The following is a 23,360-nucleotide window of genomic DNA, read 5'->3' on the forward strand; positions in this document are numbered from 1 at the left end:
GCAAACATTCTATTGTTTGTCAATGCGTCTGTGAATGGAACAGGAGCCTTGTATGCATTATAAATGAGTTCAAAAAACTACTTTCTAAAACACCTTTTCTCCATCTTAAACAAAATCAATTAAAAAAAATTCTGAAAAAAATGTTATTCTAACTTTTATACATTATTATCCTTACTAATAAAATATTCTTTAAATTTTCTTTTCGTTTTTACTACAATTATCATCACTACTTTTTGTTTGTTTCTTTTATTTTATTATTATAACCTGCAAATTATGTTTTTTACATGTTTATTTTTAATGTATGTTCTATATGTTTTATTCTATGTTTTTACGGTCCATGTGTTTCAATGTATGTCTTTACTTACTATTACTTATATTATATTTATTAAAATATAAAATTGGTGTCAATCCTGTGATCAGATTTCTGTATGAGTGGCACCATCCTAATAAATCATTAACTTTTTATAAATAACTTTATGCTTATAGCTACCATTATAATACTTATTATTATTATATCATTGTAATTATTGTAAACATATTTATTATTACTATTACTATAATTTGTATTAATTTTGTTATCTTATATTATTATTATATATTATTGTTCTTATCACAACTATTATTGTTATTATTACTTTTATTATTAATAAACTATTGTAAAAATGATTTACGAAAAATATATAGTTTGTTGTTGTTGCTGGATGGATTATTGAAAATTTTACGAACTAAGTAAACAAATAAAAAGTAAAGAAAACTTTTTTTAATGCTATAATTGCATATCATATAAGTTACAACTAGTGAAAGTACAACTAGTGTTGTAACATTTACTAGTCAATTGATACAACTTAAAAAACCTTCGACTACTTTTAAAATGTTGATTTATGTCTAATTTCTTCATAGTACTTTACTACAATCTAATTGTCGTAGCAAAAGTAGAAAGTAGAGACCAACTGTAGCAAGAATTAAGATAATATTGATACCGCTTCATTATCATTATATAAGTTGCTGTCTTGCACATCTATTGCACAATGCGATAAGTAACGTAGCGGCCTGCTGTTACACTTGGCCGAATGATTTTAACGACCTAAAACAAGATTAATATTTATGTTTAAATTGGCTGATCGTACATTTCAGTATCATATGGTCCACTATAATTAAGATTTGCAAAACGCGCTAAGTCACGAAAATAAAAAAAATTTAAGTTGATTCCATTTCCACATTCTTTTTACTGAAATCTATCATCTACTTAAATATTTGTCCAATTGAGAGTTTTTTTTCCTAAGAATAGAAAAAGAAAATATTAATTTCTACTGATGAGCTTCAGTTTTTTGATGTTTTCTCAAAATCAATTTACTCGGACTTGGCGCGTTTTGCAGATGGGCTCCTCAATTATAATTATTGTAAATACAAGGCCGAATTGGCAGTTTATACGGGAAAAAAATTAAGAGTCTAGTTTTTATGTCATAAACTATGAAATTGTCCAAAAAATCTAAAAACTAATGCTGTTAAACAGTGTATTTAATTTTAAAACAGACTTTTGCTAAGTATAAGAAATCTGAGAAATCATGCACAGAAATTTTATGATATTAAGTATCATATAATTTCTTTTTGCATGTCTAAAAGAATATTGATCTTAATTGTTAAAATGCATTTTGTGCTTATCTAAACTGTGGATATAAGAGTGGAAAAAATTGTCAAGATATTTCAATTGTCCGCTTCCTAAAGACAAAAAACGGCAAGTTAATATTTAATGGCATACATAACGTCAAGTTAATATTTTACTTAAGTAATACTTAACTCATATAAATTCAAAAGGGTTGGCCGAAAAACGACAATATTCAAAAATTGCATTTTAATACCTCTAAATGTATTTTATGTAATGAAACAAAATTTTGAATAAAAAATATTTTTAGAGTTGCCCCCAACACCCTTGGATAGGTTCCATAATATTTTAATAAAATAAAAAGTTTCATAGAAAAATTATTGTTTTCGATTTTTTGCATAAAAAATATAATTTATTTATATTTATTTAAAAGCTAAAAAAAAGTCCATTTTTACAAGTTTTTAATAATATATTTTTTTTGAATATGTTTTTTATAAAAAAAAATATTTTTGAGATTTTTATCCAATTTATATACTTTCAAAAGAAGCAAAATTATATAATATATAATTTCGCTTCTTTTGAGTACCAGGTTGACCTACCGACTTCTTCTTTAAAACATTGGAGACCCTGTAAATGTTTAAGGGTCTTGGGAGCAACTCTAAATTTTTTTTTATCTAAAACTTCGTTATTTCCAGTGTTATTTTGTTATATAGAATACATTTAGAGATATTGAAATGCAATTTTTAAAAATTGTTGTTTTTCGGCCCACTCTAATATTCAATCATCTATGTGCTAATATCACATTAGAAAAGTGAGCGTTCTAGTATTAAACAGTTTTAAGTCACAAGTCAATTACACAGCAACTGAGATTTAACTCTATAGCATAAGTTTATTGCGTGCGTTGATACTAAAAATCAAAAATGAAGCCATTGGGGGTGGGGGCGGGGCGAAGTAGACAGTTTGTCCCGGGCGGCAGATATCCACGAGGACGCCAAATGAAAACAAGGTAACTAACAAACTAAAAAAAAGGTCCTTCATCTAGAATATACGGAAATTTTGATAAAGAAGAGCGCCAACCAGGGTTGCTGCCCCAGGCGGCGTGACGGCTCTCGGCGGCCCTGCATGTAGGTGTATATTCAAGTCTAACTTTTCACTTTATTTATACGTAACCGTGTTTATTAATATATTCTAAATAACTTTTTTATTTCATTTAAACTTAATTATTATTGTAACATTAGTTGTAAGAAAGATGTAGATAAATATATATTGAACAAATATTTAATACTTCAGCAATTTCTGAATAATTTTGACGCATGAAAAAAACATTTTAATGATTGTGTTACGCAACTGCTGATGACATAATAAGAATTTTTGTCTACTATAATAATGGCTACAAAAATATTGCTCAAACCACAATGCACTTGTTGTCTTGAATCTTACATTAAAACGTGCGTGCTATTAAAGATGGCGGTCGTGTTTTTATTTTAAAAATTTATAGCTAAAGGATTAAAAAGTTTAATAATTATAACTTTATAAACTTAATGTACTGAAATGGCACCAAAAGTTGATTATGTTTTAAGAAAACAGCTTGAAGAATTAATTACTAGAGTGTCAGAGTTGGAACGTAAAGATATTGAAAACTTGGCGAAAATTGATAAATTAGTGTGTGAAAATGTTTTATTAACAGAACGAGTTAAAGTATTAGAAGAAAAAAAAACAGATAGCATTTTAGATTGGAGTAAATTATTTAATAATAAAAAATACGATAAATCTACAGAAGAAATAAAGGTAACACAAGGTTTTATAGATTTAAGTAAAGATGTAAGTAAAAGAGATAAAAATATTATTATTTTTGGTATACAAAATTCGACTGATTCGGATGCTGAAAATAGAAAAAGATTTGATAAAAATATTCTTAAAAATCTTTTTACTGAAATAAAAATTAATCCTGACAAAATAAAGAGAATCCATCGCTTCAAAAATACAAATGGAAATAACACAAAAATGGAAACAAGTACACCTTTGTTGGTCGAATTACCTGATAGTTCAGATAAATTTTCAATATTAAAAGCTGCCAAGCAACTAAAAGATTCTGAAAGTTTTAAAAAAGTATCTATTCATCCAGATCAGAATGAATTAGAAAGAAAATTTACAAAGAGCTTGATCTTAAAAAGAAATAAACTAAATGAAGAGCTACATTCAAAAAGATCAGATCAATTTAGCCAAAAAATAAACCAAAAGGATAAGAAAAATTTAAACCAATGTATGAGTTCTAATGATAATATTTCTGTGTGCAAACCACATAATTCACTAAACATTAAAACAATGCTTGTTGATTCAAATATTAATAGTAAGGAAGTGCATCTGAGTAGTAATTTTTAAACTGTTTTTATACAAACGCCACATCACTGAATAACAAATTTGATGAGTTAATTTATGAAATAGCTTGTAATCAGATGCAAATTATTATGCTTTGTGAAACCTGGTGGACTGATAAATCAGCAACAAATATTGAAGGTTTTAACTTGTATAGAAAAGATCGTGGACATATTAGAGGTGGAGGAGTTTGTATATACATAAAAAATACAATTAAATCTTATCCTGCAACTGAAAACTGTTTAGTTGATAATGCCATCGAAAAAGTATGGTGTTCAGTTGAGATTGGTCTAGAAAATATCTTATGTGGATTTATATATAGAACAGGTGCTGGTGATATATCAAGTTGTCAGAAAATAACTAAATCTATTCGATATGCTTATAAAGCTTGGAAAAATGGTAAATACACGGGAATTCTAATCTGTGGAGATTTCAATTTTTCAAATATAAAATGGTTCAATGATGGGTCATGTAAACTTGAAAATGATTCAGATTTGATTGCCTTTATAGAATTTATAGAATTTTTAAGCGATTGCTTCATATATCAAAATGTCTTATTACCAACATTTCAAGTTAGCTTTGGGTTTGACACAAATTTATTAAACTTGGTCCTCACAGAAAATAGAAATCGGGTTTTTTCTTTGAATCACTTACCTCCCCTAGGTGGAATTGAACATGGACACCATATATTAAATTTCAAATATTTTTATAAAAACATCAATATTGATCAAAAACCAAAAATAAATAAAAAATTATTATATAGTAAAGGAAATTATGAAGAACTTTCAAAATATTTTACAAGTTTTAATTGGGAAAATGAGTTTAAAGTTTTAAATGCTAGTCAAGCTTATAAAAAATGGCTAAGTATATATCATACTGGATGTGGTAAATTTATTCCAATTATTAGTTACGATACAAGTAAAAAATATGCTCCATGGATGACTAAAGAACTTCGAAAAATGGTTAAGTTAAAGAAAAGGTTATGGTACAAATGCAGGCATTCAAGATTTAAACAAACTGACATGGTAAATAACTATAAAACATTGAACAAAAATGTAAAAAAAAGAGTCAATAAAGATATAAGAGCTTTTGAATTAAATCTGGCTAAAAACTCAAAGAACAACCCTGAAAGTGTTTATGCATATTTAAATAGTAAAATAGTTATAAAAGATTCAATTAAAGCACTCAAAACCTTTGATGGTTCAATTATAACAAATGAAGTAGATATTGCAAATTGTTTAAATGAGTATTTTGTTTCAGTATTTTTAAAAGATGAGGTATTAGACCATGTAACTTTTCCTTCAAAATGTAATTTTCATTGTAGCGATCCAAGTTTTAATGACACTGATGTTGAATATCAGTTAGTAAACCTTAATGTTAATAAAACAGTTGGTGTTGACAAAGTTCATCCTCGTGTTCTCAAAGAATGTTCAAAATCACTTTCTCATCCTTTATCACTGATCCTTAAAATGTCATTTTATAGTGGTGTTATACCAAACGAATGGTTAACTGCAAACATAACTCCACTATTCAAGAAAGGGGATAAGTTAGATCCTTCAAATTATCGACCAATATCAATAACATCAATAGTATGTAAGGTTATGGAGAAAATTATTCATAATGTTATGATGAACCATTTGGCTTTAAATAAGTTAATAGCAAATGAACAGCATGGATTTGTTGGAGACTTTAGATTTTATAACAAGCAAAATTGAAACTGGTAATAATATTGATATAGTATTTTTGGACTTTGCAAAAGCCTTTGATTCAGTTTCTTTATTGAAATTATGCTGCAAGCTTTATGGTTATGGTTTTCAATCCTATATCCTACAATGGTGTAAATCATTTCTCAGTAATAGAAAACAACGAGTAGTTCTGGGTGAGTTTGTTTCAGATTGGCAGGAAGTCACAAGTGGAGTTCCCCAAGGTTCTGTCCTCGGTCCATTCCTGTTTATCATATTTATAAATGACTTAAAAGTAAACATACTAAATAAACTAGAATTATTTGCAAATGATACAAAAATAATGTCAGTAATTAATAATGAAAGTAACAACAATGCTCTTCAAGAAGACTTAAATAAGTTATTAGACTGGTCGAATAAGTGGTCTATTAAATTCAACAGAGAAAAGTGTAAAGCAATGCACATTGGTAATTCGAATCCTCAATTTAGTTACAAATTAGGAGATCACATTTTGCAAAAAACAGAAGTTGAAAGTGATTTAGGTGTGATAATATCAAATGACCTTAAATGGGAAAATCATGTTATCAGTGTAGCAAATAAGGCAAATCGAACACTGGATTTTTTAAAACACGGATTTAAATATCTTGATGTTTCCATATTAAAGTTATTATACAAGTCAACTATTAGGCCACAGCTTGAATATGCAGCATCTGTATGGAGCCCATTTTGTACTAAAGATATTAAGAGACTCGAAAATGTACAGCGTAGATCGACAAGGATTGAATCACTGAAAGGTATCTGTTATGAAGAAAGAAGAAAAATATTAGGTTTACCAACCTTACAAGAAAGGAGAAGAAGAGGCGACTTAATAGAAATGTTTAAAATATTAAATTCAACCGAATATATTAGATTTGAAGAGCCTTTGAGTTTTTATCACAGCATGTACAGATATCGTCATAATAAAAGACTTCATCGACAATATACTAAGAAATTATGCAGGTATTATTATTTAACAAACAGAGTGGTCGACGATTGGAATTTACTGTCACAAGATGCAATCGATTCTGCAAACAAAAACACATTCAAAAATAGAATAGACAAAATTTTGAACTTTTGATACCAAATTCTATTTACAAACTTTTTTATTATTTTATTTACGAAATTTTACATTTAACGGCTGTTACAGTCAAAGCTCTACGTAGTTTTGACTCACCAAACTCAAATAGTTTGTACAGCAATTTTCATATTATATTATTATATTATATTAAAACTAAGTCTCGGATCTTAATTTATAACCTAAGGTCGGATCTTAATTTATAACCAAAGGTCGGATCTTACATTAAAACAAAGTCTTGGATCTTATTTTAAAAAATAGGTTCAGTCTCTACTTTACTAATATTGATAATAGATAGAGTAAACTGGGGTAAGAGTAAACGAAAAAAAAAGTGAACGGTTTAGCAATTTTGTTTCTTTTGCATTTATTGAAAGCAAAAACAAAAAATCTTTAAAAATGCGAGGCACCGTATAGTAAAGATTTTTGTGCTCTACCTAAAGTAATCTAATGTACCTAATGCGGTATTGGTGTACCAGTAGTACCTAATGCGGTAGTGGTGTAGTGGTAGAGCGCTCGCATCATGAGCGAGAGGTTCAGAGTTCGATCCCCACCACGGTGTAAAAATCATTTAAAAAATTTATTTTTGCCTTAACAAACTCTAAAATACTCACCCTAGTAAAAAAAATAATAATAAAAAAAAAAAAATCAACTTCAAAACCCCCAAAACTAAAATTAAATTTTACTAAACTAAAAAAGCGGTTTTGTAAAAAATTTTATGACGATCAAGATTCTCTTTTCAAAATTGAATTTGCTAGTTCCGGAAAAAAAGTTTTGAGCAAAAAACGGATATAAATGTTTTTAGGGAGAAGAGTAAACACGCTAATTACTCACAATTATGCAATAAGATGATCGCGGCTAAAATAATTATTAATTAATTATTTAAAATGAAATAAATATGTCAGGCTTTGTTATCTATCTAAAATTTTTTAAACAAAATGACTCGTACTTACATTCGTAAAACACAAACAACTTACAATGAAGAGCAGTTGCAACTAAAGTAGAACAAATCAAAAAAGGAACATGTCACTCAGTAAAGCTTCAGAAGCATACAATATACCAAAGGTAACTCTTCACAAGCGTGTGCACAATAAAGTCCAATCACATGGTAGAGGTACAACCAAGGGCAGGGAAAATTTAATTGCAATTTAGTTGTTTAAAAATATGCTACCAATTAATTAATTGCAATTATTATTCAGTGCAATCAATTAATTGCAATTTTTGAACAATGCAATCAATTTTTCCAATTAATTGCAATTAATTATTGGTTTTTAAAAATGTCTAAAAATGTTAAAAACAGAACATAAAGTTATCATTTTTTATTAAATATCATACTTAAAAGATAAATATTGTTTGGTTATTACTTTAAATATTCACTGCAGGCCAAAAGTTTCCGAACACTTGGATTTTGTTAAATTCTTTAATTAAAACTCTCATAATTATTTCAAAAAAAATCAAATATCATACTTTTTTTATAAAAGATACATATAGTTACTATTTAAGAAAAAAAAAAAGACAAAAAATGAAATAAAAAAAATACTAACAACACAATTATTATTAAACTGTCTTTTCGTCAAAAAATAACCCACGAGTTTTTAACACTTTTTTGCGATCCGTGGCATCCTATTTATTAATTTATTTATTATTTCGGGTGTATTTGATAACCAGGATTCTTCTAATATCTACCACAGGTGCTCTTTGGATGTTGGGTATTTTTGTCTGACCTTTCTGTCTAATTCTTCCCACAGTAACTCTATTGGGTTCAAATCTGGTGATTGGCTGGCCAGGTCATGTTTTTGATTATCCTCTTGTTCCTTTACATATTTCTAACATAATTTTGAGGTGTGTTTAGGGTCATTGTCCTGCATAAAAACAAAACCACGACCAATAGTTCTTAAGCCAGAAGGTATAGCATTGTTTTTTAGAATTGTTTTATATTGTTCTTTTTTCATAACACCCTCAATTTTAACTAGGTCACCTACACCAGCTGAAGAAAAACATCCCCATACCATAACTGACCCACCACCATGCTTGATTGTCGACACTTAACACTCTGGGATCATTTTTTCTTTTGTTGTTCTTCTGATGTAAATTCTACGTTTTTGCCCAAACAGATCAAATTTGGACTCGTCGGCCCATAGTACTTTTCTTCATGTTTCAACAAATAAATAACTTTAACAAGACCAAACTCTTAAGAGTAACGTAACGCTATATATCAAGCTAAAATAAACAATTAAAAAAACAAACTTATTTATGTAAGTTTGATGTCAGATTTACCCAATTACTGACCTCAAACTTACATAAACACTTAAAATTAGTAAGTTTAAGTATTATAAATTAATATTATTGATTAATTTAATGAGACAGGATAGATTTTAGCTTTACTGACCTCAAACTTACATAATTGACAATTACTGACCTCAAACTTACATTAACACTTAAAATTAGTAAGTTTAAGTATTATAAATTAATATTATTGATTAATTTAATGAGACAGGATAGATTTTAGCTTTTTAAATAAAAATATCAAATGTCCGGAAACTTTTGGCCTGCAGTGTATAGGTCATTACATATATATATATATTTAAAGTAATAACGTACTTTAAACTGGAATTATACATTAAATTGTAATGTATAATTCCAGTTTAAAGTACGTCTTTAATAAGAACTCATAAAAAATAAATTGAAAACCAAAATTTATTTGAAGAGTAAGTCACTAAAACAATCAGTTATTTTCATTATTCATCATAATATCTGAGAGCATTTTTCTGTCCCAAAATCGTTTGTTAACACAAAAAAACATTTGCATTTCAAGATTGGAAGGAAGTATATTATGTCTCAAATGGCCAATTGCGTAACCTGCCGTACTGAAAAATCTTTCAGCAATATTTGACGTTGGCACCAGAAACTTGCAATTCACATATCTTGAAACCGAAGACATTTGTTCTAATTTTCTTTTCTTTAGCAGCTTAGAATCAAAGTCTAAATCATGATCAATACTAACTGGCGTGATCTCAGATTGCTTTAGAAGTTTATTTACACTTTCCTTTTCATTTAAAAATAGTTCGTGCTCTCTGTTGTCCAATTTTTTAACTAGCGCACTTTCAAATCTTTTAGAATGAATAATATCTGCATTTGAAGATAAATAGGTACCCATATTAACATTGTGTCTAATTATTTCATTAAATAAAACACTTACTTCTGAAATGTCAAGAGATTCTCTTTGAAGTGCAATGGTTACTGAGTTAAATTTTTGCAGAGTCTCATTTAGCAACTGAAGATCATTTTCTTCCCTGGGAGACAACATGTAATCTATTAGCTCGGGCATTTTATCATATTTCCCTTGGGTGAAAAATGGTTTAAGACGAAAATATCATTTTATCATTTTTGAAGTACTTGATCATCGTGTTGTGTTTCTTTAAATAACACAAAGAGAAGTCAACAAACGGAGTTTTCCGGCTAGCTTTAAATTTTTTAATTTACCTATAAGCGTATTTGTCTTATCAATGATATGTTTATATTTGAGTAAAAACATTTTCATAGCCAAGTTGAACCTGTGAGAGGCACATCCTATTAATGGAACATTGCAAGATTTGCAAGAGCCTTATTTGTTTCACAGCTGTCACCTATTAAAGATGTTACATTAGTCATATTTTTGCGGAGAATATTTTGAAGAACCCATGATAAATATTCAAAGTGGGCTTTTGCTGTAAACTTTGTTTCATTTCCTACAGGTGAAAATGCAACTAAGGCAGTACTGTACTCATTTTCACTCGCATTATTAGGATATGATACAAACAATGCCACATAGTGCGTACTTCCTTTTGACCATCCATCAAAAATAATTGCGAAATTTTCTGGAACTATGTTAGCAATTTTTACTTCAACCTATTCATTCATCAAATTCATGTACTTTTTCATAGTTTTTATGGAAATATTTTCTAATTTAGAGTATTTTTGCGTTTTCTACAAATGAGAGTTTTCTACAATTGAGAGTTTTCTACAAATGAAAGAGAGTTTTTTACAAATGAAAATGGTTTAAGGCCACAAGTAACCCATTCTATCCATGAATACATATCGTCAGCTTTGCTATTATTGGTCCTGGAATATGAGTAAAACCACTAAACTGTGTAATCGGCTGTTGTGTTGAAGAAGTATTATATTTTATATATTCTGGATGCATACTTTTAACATGATTAAATTGGTCCATCCTGTTCCAGTTTTCTGGCGTAGTTTTTTTTCGCACTTACAGGTCCAATTACTGTCATTAGCTTCATCTTTCTTGAAGTAAATGTTGACTACTTCTTTTGTATTCATTGTTAGCAAGATTTATAAAAATGCTAAAAAGGAATTTTTTACTTTATGTGCACATATAAACATAATTAATAGCACAATTGAAATGAACATGCGTAAACATGAGTATTATTGGTTATGCGTCAATCTATCCTTAACCTTATATGCGTATACAGCTCGACATATTTATACATGCGTATTATTGCTTATGCGTCATTATATCTTTAACTTTTTATGGCTAAAAACAGTGCTAAACTAAAAATTACATAAAAGTATAATATAATCTCGGTAAATAATATTAATGGCAAAATTTATCAATTATCAATTAATTGCAATTCTGACCCAATCAATTAATTGGTTTAAAAAATACTTTTAATCAATTAATTGGTATTGAAAATTTTTCAATCAATTAATTGCAATTAATTGTTTGCCCGATTAATTTTTCCCCGCCCTTGGGTACAACTACCGTGCTAAGTGCAGCATTTGAATTTGTTCTTGTTTCCGCTCTTATCAGTTTAGCCGATTGGGGTTTTGACAACATTCGCAGATGTCATCGCAATAGTTGGGAGATATTTAGTATCTCCAAATCAAAGTCATCTGCTTCCTCCAAGTGGTATAAGAGAAACAATGGAGTCATAAATTATGCCTCAAAATAGCAGGCAACATTTCGTCTCTCAAAGATTCCTCTTGTAGCAAAGACAAAATAACAAGATATTTTTAAAATTGGTTGGTAACAACGACAAAATAAATTACACAGTCGGTAATTATGTAAACGCTACCGATACCATTCTGCCACCATTTGTAGTTTACGAATCAATATCACGTCTGTAAAAAGACTGATGTGTAGGGGGACCACCAAACACCGTATTTACAATATCTAAGTTGAGTTGGATGGTAGATAAACAATTTATTCAATGGCTTACTAAAGTATTCATACCAGCAATCAAATTAATTCCAGGTAATTAGTTTGATCTACTTAAATTGAGTAGTTAATCAATTAATCAACTAATCAAATATTTTTTTAAATTACAGATATTAACATTTTAGTCTTGGATGGACACGCCACATATGTTACTTACAATATTGAACGTATTTGCATTGACAATAACATCCGGCTGATATGTTTATCGACTCATTCCTCTCATGGGTGATCTCATCTGAGACATTGATTATACTTTTCTGGTTTGACATCCAGTCTGCTGTTGTAGGATGACTGGTTTTCAACTTGTCAAAAATCTCATCCCTTACACTATAAGCGTGCAGTTGTTGGCCTTTCAAGAAGGGGTGTAGCAGGTAGCCTACAGCGTAAAGCATGATGTCACATCTTTCTCTTGGGAATCGTTTATCGAGTTCTACAAAGATTCCTATAGAGAAGAGGTTACTTGAGCGAGGCACGCAGGCACCAATTTTAACCTTGAACTTCGAGTCAAAGTGGGCAAGCAGTCTTTGGAACAGGACAGAGTCACACATAGAGAAAGGCTGATTGTCAGTTGCAAGGTAAATCATGAGCTCCATGCCACCACGAAGTTGAGTGGTGCTCTGTGTTGGATAGCACAGATTCTTTCTGGCTTTTAGAACCCTTTTTCTTTTTCTGTTACCTAAAAACGTTTGGTTTACCTCATATACGTTTCTTAACATTGAATTAACTTCGGATACCATTGTTTACATCAATAAAAAATCATACAAATTTGACATGAAGTCATATAACTTCGCTACATCGCATTGTAACATTCATTATTTAATTAAGTTACCAGGGCCAACTGTTTCCAATTCATCTTCTGCCTCTTCAACTATGTCCTCTTTGGCAGCTTCTGCCTCATCTCGTATCTTTTGATTCTGACACATTCCGATGTACTCATCCTTATGGTTGGATCGCAGGTGACCACTCAGGGTCGATGTAGACCCAGAATTCATTTTTAGGTCCTTCTTGCAGATATTGCACACACCATAGGCCTTATCTCCCCTATTCTTTCAGGAAGTACTGCCAAACCAGCAAGTGATGGGTCTTTGGTATATTTGTTTGATGTTTTACAATGTTTAAATCGTGTTAAATAACATACACAAAGTTATAAGTTTTTCAAATTTGTTAAATATATAGTAAACAAATTTATACGATTTTCATAACCGCATAATTTTGATTTACAACTTTTTGTGGCTTTCAACATCATTTTAATTAAGTTTTAACAACTTATAAAGGTTTTCAAAGTTAATTAAAATTAAAGTTACAACTTTTTACGGCTTTCATAACCATTTAATCAACTTTTTTTTGAAGTTTAACAGATTTTAACTTCGTTTAATTTAAGAAACTTCGCCTAACTGACAGCTTTTAAAGTCAAACAAAAAAAATACATTTTTGGAAATCGTAACTCGTTTTATCTATACTTTAAAGTACCATCTCAGCCTGCTTCATCATCATCATCAACCAAGCCTGTTTCATTATTTTCACTCAAGCCTGCTTCATTATCCTCGACCGAGCCTGCTTCATCATCCTCATCCCAGCCTATATCATCATCTAACATCAGTCAGTATCAAACTCCAACGATTCGCCAACTTCAAAATTTAACAACAACACCAGTAACTCCTGCTCACATGTATCAAATGTTGCAACACATCACAGGAAAACTCGAAGGCAATTTGAAAAATGTTTTACAATGCTACCATATTGAAACACAAAAAAACCCAAGAGTTAACATTCCGAGAGTTGAAGGCTTGTGTCTAAATACATCTGATGTGCTCGAGAAACTAAAGCAAGATAATGAGGCCAAAAAGTCAAAGCAATTAAAGAAACGCAAGATTCACTTCAGTGAAGCTTCAGATGAAACTCAGCAAATGCAACATTTAAAAAAACCGAGACAAAACGAAGACATCAAGAGGTGCAAAAAGTGTCGCAGAGTTTGGGAAGAAGCATTGTCAACTCAAAACAAAATGTGGTACCAATGTGAAGCTTTTAGTTGCAAGCCCTGGGTTTGTTGATCGTGTTTAGCCAAAAAACACAAAATTGGTGAAGAGTTTTTTTACATGAAAAAATGCCGCGAACCTGCTTCTGCCGATGAAACAACTTATTTAATTAATAGTTTTTTTCTTATATTTGATTAAAATAGTTTTTTTGTAAACTTCTAATAAGACTAGTTTTCATTTTTACTTTTAATTAATTTGATTTTCGTGATATCTTAATTTAGTTTTGATTTTCTTAAGATTATAATCAATTGTTATTAAAAATTAACTAGTTTACTTTTTCCCATTTATAAGGGAAAAAAGTAAATGTTTTTTTTCTTCATAAAAATAGATTTTTTTTAAAAATTTCTAAAATATTTTTTCTCAATTTTTTTGTATTTATATAATGTAAAAAATTCTCTATAAAATAAACAAACAAAAAAAATTTCTTTAAAAAAAAAAATTGAATTTGAAGCTAAACCGTTTACTCTTACCCCAGTTTACTGTAAATAGTTCAAAAGAAAAAAAAATTAATATGAAAGATAAAGAAAATCTGAGAAAAAAACAAATAAATAAATTCGAATAGAAGTAATAGCGTCTTAAGCATATTGTCAATTCCAAATAATTCAAGCTAAAGCATAGGCAATGCTTCATCAACAAATTTAAGTTTTAAACTATATGCTCAAGAGATTGACAAAATTCGACATAACAAATTAAAAAAAACAAAAAAAAACAAGTTTCTGTATAAAATTTTCTAATTTGGTGACACTGGAAAAACTTACAGCTCAATTTTAAACTTTTTTTTTTATTACTGAATAGAAATAGATTCTAAACCAGGAAAGAATAAATTACAATACCAACATATTCAAAGTTTGTTTTCTTTTATTTTGTAACAAATTTACTTATAGTTTTACTTAAAATTACCTTTATATTTCCTTATATTTATACTTATACTATTTAGTAAATGACCAGGGTTGATATTTGACCGGGGCCGGATTTGTAACCGGGGCTGCATAAACATTTAAACAAAATAAAGTATATTTTTTTTATTCAAAATTCATGTTATATTTTTTTTATATATGCATATATAAACATCATTATGATCAACATGATTATCATAATCATCATCATTATGATCATGATCTGATTATCTTCTCTTTTGGCAAATACCACACCATATAAATATTAAAGTTTATATAAATATGTAAGGATATTGTATGCCAGCATCTAAATAAATAGCAAACATGTATGTTTATCCATAATATGTATGCATAATGCGCATCTCGGAAGTTTTTATTCCTTCTGGAATAAAAGTTTTAAAACTTTTATTCCAGAAGGAATAAAAGATTTAAAACTTTTATTCCAGAACAATTTTTCCATCATAGTCTTAAAAAAGTGTTCTCCAGAACTCTCTTCAATTTTTGCTAAACTGTTAAAAAGTGTTAAGTGGTTCCAATTTTTCAAATCTCTAGAAAACATTTTGACCTCCCTAACTATACTATGAATAGTCTTCACTTTGTTGTTAGATTTTCTTATATAAAGGTTTTGAGATTAATTTATTTATTTTTAACTGCAGTATTAAAGTTATTCTTAAAGGCCTATACTCTTTTTTATTTCAAGTAACTTAAAGGGTAACACAAGGTTCTATCTTTGCTCATGTATTGTTTCTTATTACAATATCGATCTTCATGAAAATTTTACATCTAAAGTGGCTCTATTTTTAATTGCTAAGAACTAGCAGCCAATTTCTAATCTGATCCTCTTTTGTAACAGCCTAAGGCTTGCAGTGGCTTATAGATTTAAATTCTGGACTTAAAATTCACAATTTTTGTAAGACAACAAAACTCATTCATTTACTGCAAAAAAAAAAAATTGCAATAATGTTGGCATTCCTATATTGAAAAATAACAACCTTTTTACTCTCAGACAAAGCATATTGTAAATGTAATCAGACCTGCTTTATTTGCCAAGCTTAAGCCACTCTATAGTAAATAAAGCTTTTTTTAAAATATTGATCTTAATAAATATGTAATGTCATCAAATGACATTACATATTTATTAAGATCAATATTTTGGAAACCCAAGAGCTAACATGCATCTAAAATGCTCATGAAATGCATGTTACTCAGCTCATAAAATTCATTTACCATTAATCTTAGAGCACCATAAAATTTTTGGAACAAATATTAATTCAATCTGATTTGGATAAATCTTAAGTTGACGGTTATGTGAGTGATGGTGGTAAATCTTTTCTTAGAGATTTTCCTCAAATGGTAAATTCTCTTTTGGCGAATGATAATTGGATTGAAGAAAAATTTTGGAAAGACTTGTTTAAGAGTGACGATAGCAATGAGAATGATCAAGAACTAACAGATTCACCTGAAAACAAAAGTGATCCTGAAAGAAATGAATTGCTTACTTGAGAAATAAATCCAATATCAAATTATTATTCATTTCAAAATAATATTAAATTAAGCAAAGTATTTAATAAGATGGATGCTGAGATTGATGCTACTGGAATTGATGATGCTGACAATTATGAATTTGGGAATCATTGTATCATAGATCGATTAGAGTTTGAACTCAAGGAAAAGTACTTTGATTTGCACACACAAACCATAAGTCTAATATTTCTTTAAGTAATACTGTGAGGTCGTGCAAATAATTGAAACTATTTTGCCATTGCTTTGTTTATTTGCCAAACAGATTTATCAGACAATTAAAATCCACCAAATATTTCAATAACAACAAAGGCAAAAAAGATATTTTGCAAATTGTTGATACAAGTAAAAAAAAAAAAAAAAAATTTGAGTGTGAGCTTAACTCAGCTGCTTATGGAGCTGCTGCAGTTTTAAATGTTTTTAAACTTCATTTCTGGTATTAAAGACCGCAATAGTCAAAAAAGCATAAAATTGAATCAGGTAGAATACAACAAAACATAACTCAGTATTGAGCAAGTAGCCGACAAAGAACGAAGTAATATAGCAAATATTTTACCTAACCATACTTTCACCCACAAAACTCATTACGATGCATATTGGTTTGATAAAAGAGAGTTGCTGTATCTTTATAATTTGTGTTTCATAATATACCGACATCCTCTGCTTATTTTTTTTTTAGCATATGCAGTTTAGTTAGTTAAAGAAGAGCTGAAAAATTGCATTTTTTTACTTTTATTTTTCTATTTAAAATTCATTAAAATTTAATATTTTATTACTGTAAAAACAAGTAAAAAGTATTGTGTTTAAAAAATTTTTAAGCACAATTTATTTTAAAATGTAAAATTCTATTTTACATTTTTAAATAATTGCATATTTTTAAGCACAATACTCAAAAAAGTTGAGTAAGATGAGTATTGGTGCATATTGCACATGCATATATGCAAATTGAGTATTCTACTCAACAAAAAGGTGCGTGATATGCATATTGAGTATTAAAATACTAAAAAAATCCATTGAGTTGCGTATTGAGTATGATGCGAGTACTTAACTCAATATGCAAAAAAAAAGTGCCTTCTGATGTATTGATTTATAAGCTAGTTTCATTATGATTGTCATACATTCAATGAAAAGTAAAAGTTGTAGATAATTGCAGTAATAACAACAGTAAATGAATTGCCAGTTTTTTCTGCATTTTCACAATTTTTTTAAGATACACCAAGTTTTTTGCTGTAACTTTTTCTGTCCCTGACAAGACAAACTTGAGTTTAAGCAAAAAGTGGTGGTAAATATATATATATATATATATATATATATATATATATATATATATATATATATATATATATACATATATATAGTTCCCAGCAAAGTTATATTTTATAAGGACCGTTTTAAAATAATTTAATATAAAAAAATAAATATAAAATAAATATATATATATATATATATATATATATATATATATATATTATATATATATATATATATATATATACACATGAATACCTGGCCTCTCTTCAATCCAAAATATCTTGCAATAGTATCACCCTGCTGAATTCTGGGTAACTGGTGATCTTTCAACTTATATCTAGTAAGTAGCTCTGCTTTTTCTTCAGGACTTAAGACAACATGTTCGGGAACCAGCTAAATAAGATAAAACTTAAAACTTTTCTTTCTTATTACTCACTCATTTAGTTCTCACTAGTTTCCTTTTCTTGCTCAATTTTCTTTTTATTAATACTATTTAATTTATTTAAGGATAGACTCTAATTTCTTTAACAAAAAGAAATTTTTCAGTTGCATATTTTGAAAAAAAAGAAACTTAAAAATATGCAACTGAAATAATTGAATATAATTTTCAAAATTACTTAATTTTCACAATACGATAAGAGAGATTTATTATTAGTCCATATCGCATATCGTATGCATACCACCACACTAAACATTACCACAGGCACTAGAATATTAAGCACTTTATAATTTTTTTATAGAGTAAATCTTATTCTAAGGGATTGATCTATGGGTAAACTGAATGTACTAGCAAGAGATCACAAAAATTACATATTTGAAAGTGTTAGATCTCAACTATTTTGATCAGCTATTTGGTGCAGTTTTTAAATAGAAACAGGGTTGGGATCAAATACATAATCGCACTTGATATTAATATGCTATGTTGCATACAGTACAAAAAAAAGTTTACGTTAAAAAACTTACTAATCATAAATCAAGAATAAAAAACCAAAAAATAAAATATATTGAATTTATATTTGATCAAATGTAATTTAAATTTGAGATGCTGCATTTCCAGCAATTAAAAATACCGAATTATTTTAAGATAAAAAATGTACCTTCAATAACAAAAAAAAACATTTCAAAGATAAAAAAGGAGACATTCAGATTAAATACTTCAGCTGTTATCAGAGAGATATCAACAAATCAGCAAAAAATTTGAAAGGTTATATTGACAAAAGCAGAAATTTTGAGGGGTTATATTAACAAAGGGAGAAAAAAAAAAAGATTAAATCTGTGACTATTTTATAAATATGGGTTTTAATATTAAAATGGACTAATAAAATAATTATGACTTAAATATGAAGAGTAATAAATTTTAAGTGTACAACATATTCACTACATATTCTAAAAGTTAACTTTTTAAACATGATTTTAAATTTCCATAGGAATAAGTTCAGTTGTTTGCATTATTTTTTCGAATTCTTATGTTTTAACATTTTTAATCTCTTGATTAAAAATAATTAACAAAACTCAAGGACCAGAACGATTAAATTGTGAACATACTATCTTACTTTATTTTTCTATTTTAATTTTATATTAATTTTATTTGGATATTATATTAAATATACTTAAACAACTTTTACCTAAGAAACCTATATTATGCTTAAAGAAGCTTGCGCTATGTTCAAAGAAATTTACATTATATTTAAAGAAACTTACATTATGTTCAGTAACATTAATAAGCAGCTCAGCTTCTAAAAACTGTTCAAGAATATACTTTGGTGCCATGTCCACAAGTGCCTTTAAAAAAATAAATGATATATATATATATAAATACATATATACATATATACATACATATATATATATATATATATAGATATATATATATATATATATATATATATAAATACATATATACATATATACATACATACATACATACATACATACATACATACATATATATATATATATATATATATATATATATATATATATATATATATATATATATATATATATATATATATATATATATATATATATATATATATATATATATATATATATATAACTATAATTAAAAACGATGAAGAAAAACTTTTGTTATGGAACTTTAAGTTTCATGCCTAACGGCAATCATCAGCCATATATTACAAAATTAAAAATAAACGTTAAATTATAATTAGAATTACGGTGGCGTGAGTTCTAATAACTCCATGGAAACAAAATTTTAACGTATATATAAATTTAGTATAACGTGACGTAAACGTGACGTAAACCAACCAGGATCAATCTTCGGTATCAAAAGAGGAGATAAGGAACTTATTTTTGTGCCTGCACTTCGAGATTATTTCGCTCCTTGTATTTAGGTTTTCTCCTTTATACATCAAAATTTGGAACTTCTTGTTCAAACAAAGGTTACAAACTCTTGATGTTGGGTTGTATGGTTTGCATTTTTTAACAATCCTCCATCTGACAAAAGGTGTAAAGTTTTTTTCTTTTAATTTCCATACTTCTTTTGATAGCTCTGTATCATTCTTGTACCTAACTGCATTAAAAGATTTTAAGTGGTTTGCGTACCGAACTTTAAAAGGTGTTTCGCTAAGTCCAAAATACACTTTTTCTTTATATTCTGGATTATTTGAATAGATGGTGGCCTGATAAACAATGTTGTTGGAAAGGCAATGGTTGTTCATGGGACATTTGGTTTTTTCAATGCAGTTGCATTTCATTTCATTAGTTTTTGCCTCCTTATGTAAAATGCTTTTATTGTGAGAGTTAATAATGGATTTTATGTTTGGCATGCAGGGATAACTAATTTTGATTGTGTTTCTATTAAACATTTTACGAAGTCTGTGGTTAACTGGAAAGTGGAGGTCGATGAGGTTTAAAAAACATTTACCTATTTTTGTAACAACATTTGCACTGAAAGGAGGATTATACCAAATTATCTTGCATTTACGGTTGCCGTTTGTTGATTTTATACTTGAATGGTATGCAAGTTCGCAATTGTAACCCGATTTTTTCAAGGCTTCTTGATAAGGAGGAATACTTTCTTTAAATATCGATTCACTTGACGATACTGCTGATAATCTTAATTCAATAGTCTTATAAATACTTTTTATTACACTCGGTGGATGGTTAGAACTAAGATGTATATAATTCAGTATATTATCTGGTTTGCGATATGGCTGAAAAGAACCATCGTTAAGGTTTAGCGTTAAATCGAGATAGTTAACTATTTTCAAATTACATTTAATAGAGATAAGAAGATTGTTATTTTTAAAAATTTGTACAAAATGTTTCTTTATCCTCTCCATTTCCTAACCACTTTTATTCCTAAACATAGCAAGTCCATCATCTCGATATATACCGAAATTGCTTTTATCATAAAACTGCAAGATTTGTTGCAAAATAAATCCCTACTAATTCGCAAACCTCCACGCCATCAAAGGCCCGCATAATGACATCGAATAATCCTCCCTTTTTCTTAATCCAAGCAGTTCCATTGCTAAATAATAATGATTTTCTTGCATGGTGTATAAAACTCTTTTGTTTGCTATTTATTGTTAGATGTTGCTCTGCAAAAGTTATTGCATTTTTTAGTAGGTTTTCATTAATCGATGGATAAAAATCATTAATATCAAAGACTAAGAACTTACAGAATTGCTTTTCTTTTATGGTTTGAAACCAATGTATAACATTTTGAGTGTTTTGCCATTAGTTCAAAAATAGCTTCTTTCTCAGCTCAGAATTAATGTTGGATACAATAGATTTTGAAATTCTTCCAATCTCATTTTTAGCAGGATTAATTAGTCTAACAGTTGGTTTATCTAGGAAGTTCTCTTTATGGTCTTTTAGAGTTATGAAACAATCTGCAGTACGGTTTATTTCAATTTTATTGTATACATTGTATTAATTGTAATTTAACGTTTATTTTTAATTTTGTAATATATGGCTGATGATTGCCGTTAGGCATGAAACTTAGTGTTCCATAATAAAGGTTTTTCTTTATCGTTTTTAATTACAATTATAAATTGCTCTGTTTTGAAATTTATATATAACCAAAATAAATTTCCTAAGTATTGAGCACTTTTCAACGAACAAGAGTTTTGTATTATTTTAATACAACACTAAATCAAACGATATATATATATATATATATCATTTATTTTTTAAAAGCCACTTGTGGACATGGCACCAAAGTATATGTCCACAAGTGCCTTTAAAAATAAATGATATATATATATATATATAAATATATATATATATATATATATATATATATATATACATACTATATATATATATATATATATATATATAGTATGTATATATATTTCCAAAAAATGCATACTATTGTTTAAGCTTTTTACTCAAACTAGCAATCAAGAGTTATCAGAGAGTAGCAGCTACTACACTGATTAGGGTTGGGCATTGCAAGGATCTGGTCCAACTTTTGAATAGTCCTTCTTTCTTGAAAAGTTTTCCAGAACTTGTATAGTCAAGTTGGGAATTGATGGTGGTGGAGGGTTTCTGAAAGTCTCTTTTGGTCTCATTGAGCTGGGTCCTCATTGTGAATTCAGAGTCATGCAAGTACTCACCCTTGCTCGTGGTGCAACATAGAATCAAAACATCTCTCACAATCAGGACCTTTGAGAACACTACGTTCACTTGTTGCGAGTTATCAAGAATTTGCTAAATCTGGTGGTGATATCAAGAAGGCAAATTCTTTTGGCGATGTGATCAATGAGTGATTGCTTTCTGGATCTCAAAACAAACTTATCTTGGAGCTTATATATAGATCCATGGAACTCCACTATCTCCTTATTGTGGTCAACCACATGTGCAAAGCCTTGACAAAAGTTTGGCCCATTGCTTTCAAGTGGCCCTCAGCTTTCCACATACAACAAGAACCATATTATGGTGAGCAGTTTTCAGGGAATGCCTGTCATAAGCTTTTTAATAATGTAGTCCTCTTTTAAAGGATGGCAGCGCCTGAGTCTGCTTTTCAAGCCTTTGGAATCATTGATGTTCTTCAAAAGTCTGTGGTGACAGCATGTTTTGATATGATTCTGGAGAATTACTTTGCTGAAAAATTTGATTGCTTCAGAGACTAGTATCTGGCAGTTAAGAACACCAGTGTGACTCCAAAAGTTCATGCTTTTTTCTTCCAAGTGAAGCTGTTCATTGCTTCACATGGAAGTAAACAGTTTATCATCAAATGGACTTAAATGTTGTCATGACGCAATATTGTGCAAAAATCAAAATCCTTACTAAAATACTGTTAAAATTAAAAACTAAGATTATTTCCTTGGATGAAACGGCAAGATTTCAAATTTACATTTTTGGAGTCAGAAAACATTGTAGTGGTTTTCTCAGGTCAGCTCAAAAAAGTTCTTAGTCGTTTTTTACAACAGTGGATCATTATGATATTCTTTAATAAAACGCACTTATCACTTCTTAATGCAATGTTCCAAGTAAAGCTTTTAGTTAACTGTAACAGCTGGGGACAAAGTATCGTTTTGACAACTCTTTATCAGATTTGCACAACCAGACAAGGATTTTTTGGTAAATTTGTGCAATTTTTTTCTTTATTCTACTCATGCAGTTCAAAATTGATTAGGTTAAAAATATTATTGTCATTGGTTGTGCTGTGAGCCAAATTGAAATTTACTTTT

General features: G+C 28.7%; 1 protein-coding gene across 1 annotated transcript in view; it reads right to left on the reverse strand.

Moving 5' to 3' along the window:
• Positions 1–745: 745 nt before the first annotated feature.
• The window catches only part of LOC100208454 (DNA-directed RNA polymerases I, II, and III subunit RPABC1), a 77,172-nt gene continuing 54,557 nt past the window's right edge, over positions 746–23,360 (reverse strand). Inside the window, exons 6-8 of the mRNA XM_065792445.1 lie at positions 19,393–19,473; positions 17,947–18,084; positions 746–1,084 (exon numbers count right to left, since the gene is read on the reverse strand). Of these exons, the coding sequence (XP_065648517.1) occupies positions 1,019–1,084; positions 17,947–18,084; positions 19,393–19,473 (285 nt within the window). The 3' untranslated portion in view covers positions 746–1,018. The remainder of the gene's footprint in view (positions 1,085–17,946; positions 18,085–19,392; positions 19,474–23,360) is intronic.

This window comes from Hydra vulgaris, chromosome 03 (assembly GCF_038396675.1).
Source record: "Hydra vulgaris chromosome 03, alternate assembly HydraT2T_AEP".
Lineage (NCBI taxonomy): Eukaryota > Metazoa > Cnidaria > Hydrozoa > Anthoathecata > Hydridae > Hydra > Hydra vulgaris.